At 38.1% G+C, this 12,180-nt stretch overlaps 1 protein-coding gene across 10 annotated transcripts in view; it reads right to left on the reverse strand.

The window, feature by feature from the left end:
* Window positions 1-12,180, reverse strand: part of CARMIL1 (capping protein regulator and myosin 1 linker 1) — a 309,026-nt gene that overhangs the window by 137,717 nt on the left and 159,129 nt on the right. For all 10 annotated transcript variants that reach the window (XM_014851594.3, XM_014851592.3, XM_070515533.1 and 7 more), the window contains 2 exons: window positions 8,099-8,187; window positions 6,791-6,885 (listed from right to left, as the gene is read on the reverse strand). In XM_014851594.3, the coding sequence (XP_014707080.2) occupies window positions 6,791-6,885; window positions 8,099-8,187 (184 nt within the window). The remainder of the gene's footprint in view (window positions 1-6,790; window positions 6,886-8,098; window positions 8,188-12,180) is intronic.

Genomic DNA, 12,180 nt, shown 5'->3' on the forward strand with positions numbered 1-12,180 from the left:
AAGGCAAATACGATTAAAGTAAAGAGAACTAAAGGCACAGATATAAGACAATCTGATTAAAGTATTTTTTATCAAATTCCAGCTAGGTTACTAGCTTTTTTCATGACCAAAATGTTTTGTTTTCATTTCCTAGGCATCCAAAGTCATAAATATATTATATTTCATCTTTCAAGAAACGCCCTTGGTAAGTGCTAACGGAATGAAAGGCCTAACTGGGGTCAACTTTGTTCATTTTTTTTTTTTAAATGAGGGAACCAAATTGATCTATGAAAAAAGGTAACATTATTACACAAAAGGTCCTCTCCTTTGGCAGACGTCAGAAATGGGGTCTTGGCAACATGAATAAATTGAGGATGGTTGGCAGTCATAATCTCAGGAAACACAAAAAAATTAACGTGCCCGGTGCTTTCTGAAGCTACTTACTCAAGAGTGCCATGGAAAAAACTTATCACCAAGAAAACATTTCCTCACAAAGAAAGGACAGAAGAGACTTTTCAACTTTTGGCCAAAACTACTCAATAAAGCAAAACATAGCTTTCAGAGCTATGAATTAAAACAGAATTTATCGCTAAAAGCTTTCATTTGGAGAGTTTACTGCATGGATTGCCCTTGTGATTTGTTTATTTTTTCAGTATGCGTCAAATTTAAAAGAAAAAATGGTCTAATTTTTATTTCTCCTTTCAGAATGAAACTATTATAGCTCCCTCTGCTTCGAAAGATTTATGCCTAATAAAAAAAGTAATTATAAAATGTTTAGCATTATAATTCGCCATCTGATGTTATTAACTTACAAAAGACAGAAAATTAAATTTGACATTGCAGATTTAACCCATTAATCATGCATGCACTTAAAAACCTATGATAACACCATATAAAATTCTAACACTTGCACATTCTGGAATCAGTACGAGTCACATGGTAGGAGAAAAGGGTTTAAGGAGGTCCTTGTTAATTGAAAACATCAATATTAACAATTCAACAAAATTCTGCCTGTGAGTTTAGCAACATGATGTAGGGAAACAAAAGCCTTCTTTCTTGTCTGTTAGAAACCATATAGGGCTGGCCCGGCAGCATAGTGGTTAAGTTCGCACGTTCCGCTTCTCCGCGGCGCAGGATTCACCAGCTCGGGTCCCAGGTGTAGACATGGCACTGTTTCGCTCACCATGCTGTGGCAGGCATCCCACATATAAAGTACAGGAAGATGGGCATGGATGTTAGCTCAGGGCCAGTCTTCCTCAGCAAAAAGAGGAGGATTGGCAGCAGTTAGCTCAGGGCTAATCTTCCTCAAAAAAAAAAAAAAAAAAAAAAGAAACCATATAGATTTGAACACTGTAGATGTCAGAACACAAGTGAGAGTTAAAATCTTTAGATTTCCACTAATTCCTACGGCTTCCCTGGAGAGTTCAGAAACACTAAGATAAGTGGATAAACAAAATACAATGAAGTATTTCCATTTCAAAAATAAGGCTGAGAGAAAAAGATTCAAGAACTAGGAATACGGAAAATAAAAGACTAGTAGAAAAAATGGAGTCAGTACAGAAATCACGAATCTAAAAAAAGGTACTTTCTGTTCTGTAGCTGTTACACAGAAACGTGGCATCTTTAAATATTAAAGTGATTATTTAAGAAAATTTGTTGACAGCTATGGAATAAGCCAGTGTTTTTCAAACAGCACGCACAAAATTGTTTTCTTCCACTTGCAAAGGAAATCTAAGCAGCCAAATCAGAAAATCACAACCAGAATATGAGAGACTGACCAATTATTCAGGAAATCCAAGAAGGGAGTCTGAACAACTGGTATTAGGTAGGACTCCACAAGCTTTGTCCAAATCACGTAAACACACAAACAGTTTTCTCATCCACAAAAGGGGAGTAATAATGCTTGTGCTATTTAACTTCACAAGGCTATTTTACGAGTCAAATGAGGTAGTAAAAGCTAACATTTCTAGAATACATAGTGTATGACAAGCTATTCTTATCTTTTTTGTGCATTATCTCATTTAATCCTTAGAACACCTTTATGGTAGGTACTATTATTATCTATTTTGAAGATGAAGAAACTGAGGCATGGAGAAGTTAGGAAACTCAGGTAGAAAGTGGCAAAGCCCAGAACTGAACTTGTGTTTTTTGATTCCAGAACCCACGAGTATACACTGAGAGATATGAAAGACATAGAGCACCCAAAAAATGTAAGCAGCAATTCTGGAGTCTATTTCTCTTCTCTTATTTAAAAGATCGGATCAGAGCCATCATCAGACGATTGGGAAAAAAACCTTTGGGTACTTTGGGTCAACATTTCCAAAAGAAAAACACTCTGAGACAGGATTCTAAGTCATCTTTAAAGAAAATATCAAATTCAGAACAAAAGAGGGAAGGAAATAAGGACACACATTCCTGACAAGGCTAAGGTCATAAAAACTAGGCTAAGTGGGAAGCATAACTAGCAAGACTAAAACATGGAATTTGCAACATTTAGGGAAACAAAGCATTGGAAATGAGCTGAGAGAGAAGAGTTCCAATCTCTGAAAATCCCTAACTTTGATCCAAGCAATAATGTCAGATCCAGAGGGTGAGTCACGAGGGGATGACTGACACACCCAGACACCCAGTCAGCCCAGAGGACTCGCCACCGAACTAGCTAACAGAGCTCAGCTCGAGCAGGGATGTTCAAGCCTTTTCTACGATGACCCACATAAAGAAATACACTCGACATCATGATGCAGGAACCTCATACAAAAATACATACATACATCTATTTTAGAAAACTAAGACCAAAGTTTTCCTGAACGATGCACTCTGATATTTTCTATTGTACTCCATTTCTTCTTCTTTTTCAATGCTTGTCATGAACTATTAAAATTGATTTTGTGACCTGCTAATGGGTCTTGACCTACAATCTGAAACACACTGGGTTCGAAGAAGGCCAAGAGGAAGCTGTGGAACATGCCTGACCCTGCACCCAGGATACGAAGAGCTTGTGCATGTGTGTGGTCCGTTCCCTGTCTTGTGTGGCTTTTTCAGGGAGAGCAGGGCCTCTCGCGTTTGAAGCATTACTCATACACACGACACCCGTGCTTATTAAATCATACTTTAAGTTCCTTCACCACAAGCCCTGTAACAACAGAAGGCTGCCTGTCCTTTGTATATAAGTATGACAAGGAGACTGTGTTGTAATATCAGGGATTTGCTGCATCAACATTCATATCACAAAGCAAGGAGCCAAACTTTCTCTTTCAGAGTTTCCAAATAGGTCCCCGAGTGGACCGCTCAGGTGCAAAATCAAATTCCACTTGGTGTTTAAATTCCCCAGAATTCTGGGCTGCTCAACTGTGGAGACCCTATTTGTCTTGTTTCTTTGAGTTTTCTTGTAAATAATCTTCCCTAGTTGGTCTCTTTTATATACTATACCACACAATTACAAACTCCTCCCCACCAGGCTTCTTATTGTTTTCAGACAGAAAATATTGTCATTGAAAAGCAGAGAAAGAAAAATTAAGATTTTTCCCTAGATTGAAATTTCTATAAATATTTTACACTTGGTTGGATTTCTTGTGGAATTTCCATTCGTGAGCAGAAAAGCTACCTATCATCTTCAAATATTTAGCCGGAATAAAAAGGAAGCTATAAAGAATTCCTGTTCAGGAGGCTGAGCCCCAAGAGTGAAGAAAGTGGGAAATACAGGTGTTGGCAGGTGTCCAAGAGCACTGGCAAATACAGCAACGCATCAATCTAGAAGGGCAGAAACGAGGAAAGTCTTAGCCTGAGAAAATCTTCTCAGGAGTGTCAAAACTGGACTGTGTGCGAGCAGAAACCACACTGGAAAGTCGGCATATACACACGAAGCTGAGGAAAACAGCCTTGGAATGATTCATGATTATAAAACCTGTGAATGGACTACAAGTAGGTGAAAAGACACAAAATCGGGTAGGGATGTGGAGAAGAAAAGCAGAAGAAGGTGATCTTTGAACACAAATTCTGACTCCATACAAAAGAAATTTCTGTAAACTTTGCCATGATTTTCAAGTGTAATTAAAAAACCACAGAAGGGAATTAAATTAAATGAAATCAAACTCAATTTAAAGAAAATAGATTTATTATGTAGAAGGTCTTATGCTAGATGCTGTAAGGGGACGTTAGGGGAGGAGGAGTGACAAGGATGGGGATGATAAGAAGTAAGCTGGTGGAGGAGAAATGTCCACATCTAATTATAATACAGCAAAACGAAGTGAGTGATGTCACAGAAATTTAAACCAGAGGTGAGGGTCTGGTAGATGAAACTGTACCTGAGGCGACAAGTTGTCCAGTACGGCTCAGAGCACATGTTCTACATGACAGAAAAGGAGACAAAGGGCCTCAGATTCATCCCTTCCCTTGTAGCCCCTCAAACTCAAACAATACGTGGTCTTTGGATCTGGTTTCTTTCACTTAACACGTTTTTGAAGTTCAGCCACATCATGGCATGCATCAGCACTTCATTCCCTTGACTGTTGAGCAGTGTTCCATTGTACAGATATACCACGTTCTGTTTGCTCACTCACCAATGATGGGTATTTGGGTTGTTTCCATTTTCTGACTATTCTGAATCATACTGCTAGAAACATTTGTTTACAAGTCTTTGTGTGGACATATGTCTCATTTCTCTTGGGCGATACCTAGGAATGGAATTGTGGAGTCATGTGGTAAATTTGTGTTTAAGAAACTATCTAACCAATTCCAAAGTGGCTGCACCATTTTACTCCCACCAGCAATGTCTGAGTTCTCATTTCCGCTCAGCCTCTCCAAAACTTATTTTGATGACAGCCATTATGGTTTGAACTCGCATTTCCCTAATGACTAAGAAGTGTCCCTTCTTAGTCCACTACACTCTAGATTTCAAATCCTTAAGGACCTGCCTCCAACAACTACCTTCTCTCTATGGATTTTGTTCTATCAGTAGATAAATATGGTTGAGTCTCCCCCATCTTAAAAAACAAAACCAAAGCAACCCTCCTTTTTATAAAAAGTGATTTACATGGTTTCCACTTTGCCACATTCATCTCTCTGTAGCCTTTGACTAATAGGGAGAAAACTTGTTTTTCCTAAAGGAAATCATTATGCCCCAGAGAAACTCCTATTCCAAGGATATGCATCCATTATTTTCATTTTTGGCTTCTTCTATGAGGGTGTTTTTCATGTGATCCAGTTTTCTAATTCAGTCTCAACCTTCCTTTAGATTCACTACTTTAGATGCTGGGAAGTTACTCTTGAGATTTTGCTTGAATACTACATGGGTACCTCTTTTAATGCAGAACAGTGTCTATATCAGGAACAAAAAGCAGAACTGAGTGTCTATATCAATATCTTCAGCTCAGTTTAATAATTAATCCTCATCAAATATATAACATTACAAGATGAAAGGCCCTTATTCAACCATGCTGAAAAAATATTTGCAACAGATAATGAAAACAAAATATTCCCTCTAGAGATAAAGCGAAAGATAAAATTCTTCTTCATCCATCAATGTTCTCCTTTTTTTTTTTAATTTAATTTTATTTTTTTGAGGAAGATCAGCCCTGAGCTAACATCTGCTGCCAATCCTCCTCTTTTTGCTGGGGAAGACTGGCCCTGAGTTAACAACCGTGCCCATCTTCCTCTACTTTAATATGTGGGACGCCTGCCACAGCATGGCTTGCCATGTGGTGCCATGTCCGCACCTAGGATCCGAAATGATGAACCCCAGGCCACCAAAGTGGAACGTGCATGGTTAACCGCTGCACCACGGGGCCAGCCCCTATCAATGTTCTCCTACAGAGAATTCAAATTCTCAAGTTCCACTTTCTAAACCTACTAACTCTTCTTTCTATCCATGTAAATACTTTTAATCAAACCTTCTTCTGCTTCATTGTAAACTCTAGTGCTTTAACTTCCCCCTATTTTCATATTCAAATCTTGCCAAATATTAAAAGACATTTGTGGTAGGCAGAATTCAAAGATGGACCTTAAGATTCTTATCCCCTGGTATATATGTCCTGTATAATTTCAAGTGTGGGGAGCAAGACTGATGAATATGATGGGATATCACTAATGTGATTAGGTAACTAATGAGTTGACTTTGAATTAATCAAAAGAGAGATTGTCCTGGGTGGGCCTGACCCAATAAGTGCTCCAAGAGAAAGTAAAGTGTCAGAGAGATGTGCTCCTGCTAGCCTCAAATACAAAGCAAACTGGCATATTGTGAAAGGAGGAGGCCACATGGCAAAGCCCTGAAAACAGCATCTAGTCACTGACAGTTGTCCCCCACCAGCAGCCAGCAAGAAAGTAGTGACCTCATTCCTATAGTCCCAAGGAAATTAACTGTGCCAACCAGTGAGTCTGAGGAGGACCCCAGGTCACAGATTACAGCCTCAGCTGACAACCTGATTTCAGCCTTGAGAGACTCTGAGAACCCAGCTAACCTGTACCCAGACTACTGACCCAAGAACACGATGAGATAACACATTTGTGTTATTTTAAGCTGCCAAGTTTGTGATAATTTGCTACACAGCAATACAAAATTAAAACAATGCTTTAAAAATAGTATCCTCCTTTCCATTTGTATCATTTTGAAAAAACTTAATCAGATGATAAAATTTTAGCACGAGTATTTTCATCAAAGGGTGAAAAGAACTAGAAGCCAACAAACAAAATGGCATCAGAAGCATTTATAACATAATTACAAATAAGCGCGATACTATTCGTCAGGCACGGCTAAATTAAACTCCCTAATCCTCTTACAGTTCTGGCATCAACGGCCACGTGAATGCTACCGTACCTCGATCCTCCAGTGGGTTGCCAGCAAGGTTAATCGTGTGGAGTCCTGAGTTGGGATTATGCGCTAGAGCACTGGCCAGCTTTTGTGCAAAATCCCTGCAAGTAAACAAAACAATACAATTAAATAACACAAAATGTAAAACTGTTCAAATAAAACATTTAAAGCTAGTAGAGCTTCATTGAAATCTAAAAAAAAAGAAGGCTTCTTTACAATATCAGTCCATATATCACGTTTGTTAACACCCAATGTATTTCACGCAAGTATAGATCCTCATTAGAGAATCTGTAAAGCCACAGTCAGAATATGGTTCATTCTGACTAGCCAAACCCTTATTCGAAAGCAAAAAGAAAATATATAATTGCCCCTTTAAAGACACATTAGCAGGATGCTATTAATAGCATACCTTGGCCTTCCTATAACTTAAAGAGAAAATCCCAAATTGAACCTAATTTTCACGAAAATTGCAATAAGCTATTCAGCATATCTTACTTCTCATTTCATGAGGTAGTCACGAAGACAAAACTGATTGCTCTAATTACGGAGTTTAAAGGCTACAGTTGCTAGCATGATATTTTACAAAAATCAAAATGACTATTTTAGGTAAGTTTAACTCAAAATAACACACTAAATGCTGTGATTATGATAGTCAACTCTCCTCCCTGAGCAGCAGTCAAATCTTTGTTCTAGTACGTTCAAACTCTCACGCCTCAAGGAAGGCTTGAGTATTGCCCACAGACTATCTAAGTGAAGACTATCTAAGTGTGAATTTGAAGAAGACTATATATGTGTGAATTTGAAAAGGGAGAGAAATGACTAAAAGTGATCAAAGCAAAGCAGTAAAATCATTTGAAATATGATATGACTACCATTAGTGATACTATAAAAGCTAATACACAGCATCTACAATGACACCTTTTCAAGCACTTCGTATACATTCATTCATTTATCCTCACAACTATAATTCTATAAGGTGGGCACTATTATCATCCCCATTTTAAAGACAAAGAGACTGAGGAACAGAAGGCTTAAACAACTTGCCAAGGCCATGAGGCATCTGCTTCAAGAGCCCATGCTCTTAACCACTACACCATGCACCCTCAAAAATATCACGTGACACAACAGCAAACAATCTTATAAAATCCTTGACCTTTGTGATAATGGTGGGGATCATAAGGATTTCGTCTTTAGAAGGGAAAACACTATACTCTCCATGTGCAAAGTCTGACTTTTTTTAACTATAAATTAATTTTAGAGAAAATGGCAAAAAGTTTTAAAGCAACATATTCACACATTCAGGAAAATACTCACGTTCTAAGTCCAGCGTTTTCCAACACCAATTCTTCCAGTCGATTGGACCTACTCACCACCCTCAAGATCTGTTCACAGATGTCAGTGGACTGTTAACAGAAAACGTTCTTTAACCATGCCATGAGTCTAAAAACAATCTCACTTCATTGTTATAAATCTGTGCAGATGTATAATTTTAATAAATCATTCATTCATTCAACAAACCTCGACTGAGCATCTACGACTATGCACCATCATGATGAAGGTCCTGGGAATACATTGACATAAAGGACAAAGTCTCTGCCCTCAAGTGTTCCATCCAGCAGGGGAATCAGACAAGAAAATGCACCGTTATGATAGAATAATGAAAAGGCCAGTTTGGTAATGCTATGGGTACACAGAGGTGCATCTCTTCCAGTCTTGGGAAAACCAAAAGGAATTTCCAAAGGAAGTGATATCCAAAATGGAGAGCCAAAGACTAAGTGGTGGCGATGACGAGAATGATGTTGGTGATGAAGATCTTACTAAGCTCTTGTCATGTGCCAGGCCGTGAGCTAAGCCCTTTATATGTATTTCATTATAAAACTGTTGAGTAGTATTGTTTCCTTTTTATGGATACAAAAATTAAGCTTTAAAGATGTCATGCACCTTAAAGGGAGGCTGAACAAGCCCTTGACAAATGTTAATTACTGTTACGATGTTGCCACTAGTATTTTCTAAAACAGGGTAAAGTGGGAAACAACCTAATAAAAAGAAAGAGTTCAATAAATAATAGTCTCTTATGTTAACAGACATATTTTTAAAAATTACATAGGAAATTTTACATAGTAAAATTATTATGTCTGCTGAAATATTATAAATGCTTAGAATATAATCTTAAATGAAAATGCATAATTAAAATGAAATGTTTAATAAAGATTACAACAATTGAAATGGCTAATGTATGTAGCAAGTCCTGAAGGGACTATGAAAAATAAAGAGTTGTGCCCCAGTGGTAGAAGTGTGCATAATTTTTTCTTTTAAAATATTTTATTAATCTTTTTATACTTATATCCTGCCTTATTCCAAAACTAATTTAAGGTGGCTCTTGACCTTAAAATTATTTATACATTGAAAAGTGATTCTAAAATCTCATTACAACATAAGGTTTACTTAAATCCTTTATGATATTAAAATTAAAAAAAGAAATTGTATTCTGTGTGTCATGGTATATGATAGTCAAAGCAATATCTTTTCTAAAAATACCACATTAAAATATTAGAGTTCTGGGGCCGGTCTGGTGGTGCAGCGGTTAAGTGCACACATTCCACTTTGGCGGCCCGGGATTCACCGGTTCAGATCCCAAGTGTGGACATGGCACCGCTTGACAAGCCATGCTGTGGCAGGCTTCCCACATAGAAAGCAGAGGAAGATGGGCACAGATGATAGCTCAGAGCCAACCTTCCTCAGCAAAAAGAGAAAAAAAAAATTTGCTGAGGAAGATGTTAGCTCAGGGCTAATCTTCCTCAACAAAAGATATGGTTGGCCCATATAATATGCGTGGTTCCTCTTACTTATAAATTTCCATATCTGTTTTATTTTATACCAGCTTGTTATTTTATAGCAATTGCTCTCATTTTTATAGTATACATTTGATTTTTAACTAAATACAAACTCTTGGAGAGTCATTGTATTAATCTGTTAATTTTTTCCCCTAAATCAGTAACAGTGCTGAACATGCAGTCAACATTTGGGGAACACTACTGTAATGGTCACATTTTAGTTGGTATGAAATCTAGGTTTGTGTGTATCTCTTTAAAATGAAATCTAGGTTTTTGTGTGTACCTCTTTAAAAATTTCACCACTACGTGTTCTTCTGTGTAGAAACCAATGCTTTTCATGTAGTTGGCACTTAATTTAAAAAGAAAACAAAAAAACAGCAAAATTAATGTAATCATGAATGACTTGTTACACCTCTCCCCTACTGGCATCTTAAAGAAAAGTTGGACACAATTTTCATACATTTTCTTTAACAAATTTTTATTACAATAATTATACCCAATGGGTAAATGAAAGCCCTGCTCAAAGCTTTGCTCTGGTAAATTCCTTTTCTGGATGCTCTGTGAGGTAGCCCTGGAAAGGTAATGATACCATGGATTCTTTCTAGAAATTAGGATAATCCCTGCAAAAACATTGTCTATGTAATCTTCTTTTACCATGACAACACAGAATAAGATCAATTCCCCTGGTTATATATTGTAAGACAAAGAATTAAACTGATAAGGGGTCACCATTTGGAAAATCAGCACCGTCAGCATAATGTAAATTGCCGGCATCAGGTCAACTGGAATTAATTTTCCTATTTGCTCATCAGTCTGTGGGACACATTAGAAACCCAGGAATAATGTGAAAGCAACGTTAAAGACCGAATGGAATCAAACGGCATATAAGAACTGCAAGAGCTGTAGATGCTGTGGGACTTGTGTTTCCAACTCAGATTTTCTAAAGAATACTTTACTGGAGAATTTTTGCCACATTTCACACTTCCAGTGATCCAGTTAGGTATTTGTGATCTGCTAAATCAAAGAACTATAATATTTCTTTTTTTTTCTGAGGAAGATTCATCCTGAGCTAATATCTGCTGTGACTCCTCCTCTTTTATTGCTTGAGAAAGATTAGCCTTGTGTTAAAATCTGTGCCAATCCTCCTCTATTTTTTTCTATGTGGGATGCTGCCACAGCATGGCTGGTGAATGGAGTAGGTCCGTGCCCAGGATTTGAACCTGTGAAGCTGGGCTGCTGAAGTAGACAGCTTAGAACTTTAACCACTCAGCCACGGGACTGGGCCCAAAGAACTGTAATTTTTTTTTTTTTGGAGGAAGATTAGCCCTGAGCTAACTGCTGCCAATCTTCCTTTTTTTGCTCAGGAAGACTGGCCCTGAGCTAACATCCATGCCCATATAGCCTGCCACAGCATGGCTTGATAAGTAATGCGTAGGTCCAACGCCTGGGATCCAAACCAGCAAACCCCGGGCCGCCAAAGCAAAGTGCACAAACTTAACCACTGCGCCATCAGGCCAGCCCCTATATCATTTTTAAAAGGTTAAAAAAAACCCAGTGATATTTGCTGACTTGCCTAAGTTACAAAACTGAAACAGGTGAGCAAGACCCCAATTCTACTGCTATATTAGTGAGTCCAGAATGTTGGACAGAAACTTGATCCTAATCACATATTTGGCATATCTGAAAAAAAAAATCTGGGGCTGGCCCCGTGGCCGAGTGGTTAAGTTTGCGCTCTCCGCTGCAGGTGGCCCAGTGTTTCGTTGGTTCCAATCCTGGGCGCGAACACGGCACTGCTCATCAAACCACTGAGGTAGCGTCCCACATACCACAACTAGAACGACCCACAACAAAGAATATACAACTATGTACCGGAGGGCTTTGGGGAGAAAAAGGAAAAACATAAAAATCTTAAAAAAAAAAAAAATCCCTCTATCCCTCGATTTAATCCAAAATAGTGACTGCTAACTGGTTTCATAAGGTCAGGATAAGGTACATAAGTCATATTTTTCCCGTGGAGCCTTCATCGAGCTAGAAGCAATCTTAACAACCCAGAGAATTCATATAACTTGAGAGGAAGTCACTTATTTTTTGTCATGCACTTCGTGTTTTAAAAAATCCAAAGGAGGTATAATGCTGTCCTTTGCTTCAAATAAACTGGGTGTTAGAAAACCTTCACAGATTGCATATTGCAGTACCCATTAAGGGGGAAAGGATCGTTTCTTTTTAACTTTGGGTGAGAAAATTGAAGAATTGCTCTTCTTTTTAAAGACTTGCAGAGTAATATCCCAAAGACCATTTTTCATTTTAAAATACCAAATATTAAAAATGTATGCATATGTATTTTTGTGTTTAAATCTCAGTTAATAGCAAAGCAGTAGGGCCGTCCTCAAACCCTGTCACCCCGCTTCCTTCCATCCCAGGACACCCAAGAAAGCACATGAGCACTTACATGCTTTATTTTGCCAGGACTGAAATGCTTAGGGGCATATTTTCTTTCCTAAACATCTAAGGCAGCTGAAAGGGAGTGATGCCTGGGAGGAATAAGGACAGAATGGCAGCACT

The sequence above is a fragment of the Equus asinus genome, chromosome 8, assembly GCF_041296235.1.
Source record: "Equus asinus isolate D_3611 breed Donkey chromosome 8, EquAss-T2T_v2, whole genome shotgun sequence".
Taxonomy (NCBI): domain Eukaryota; kingdom Metazoa; phylum Chordata; class Mammalia; order Perissodactyla; family Equidae; genus Equus; species Equus asinus.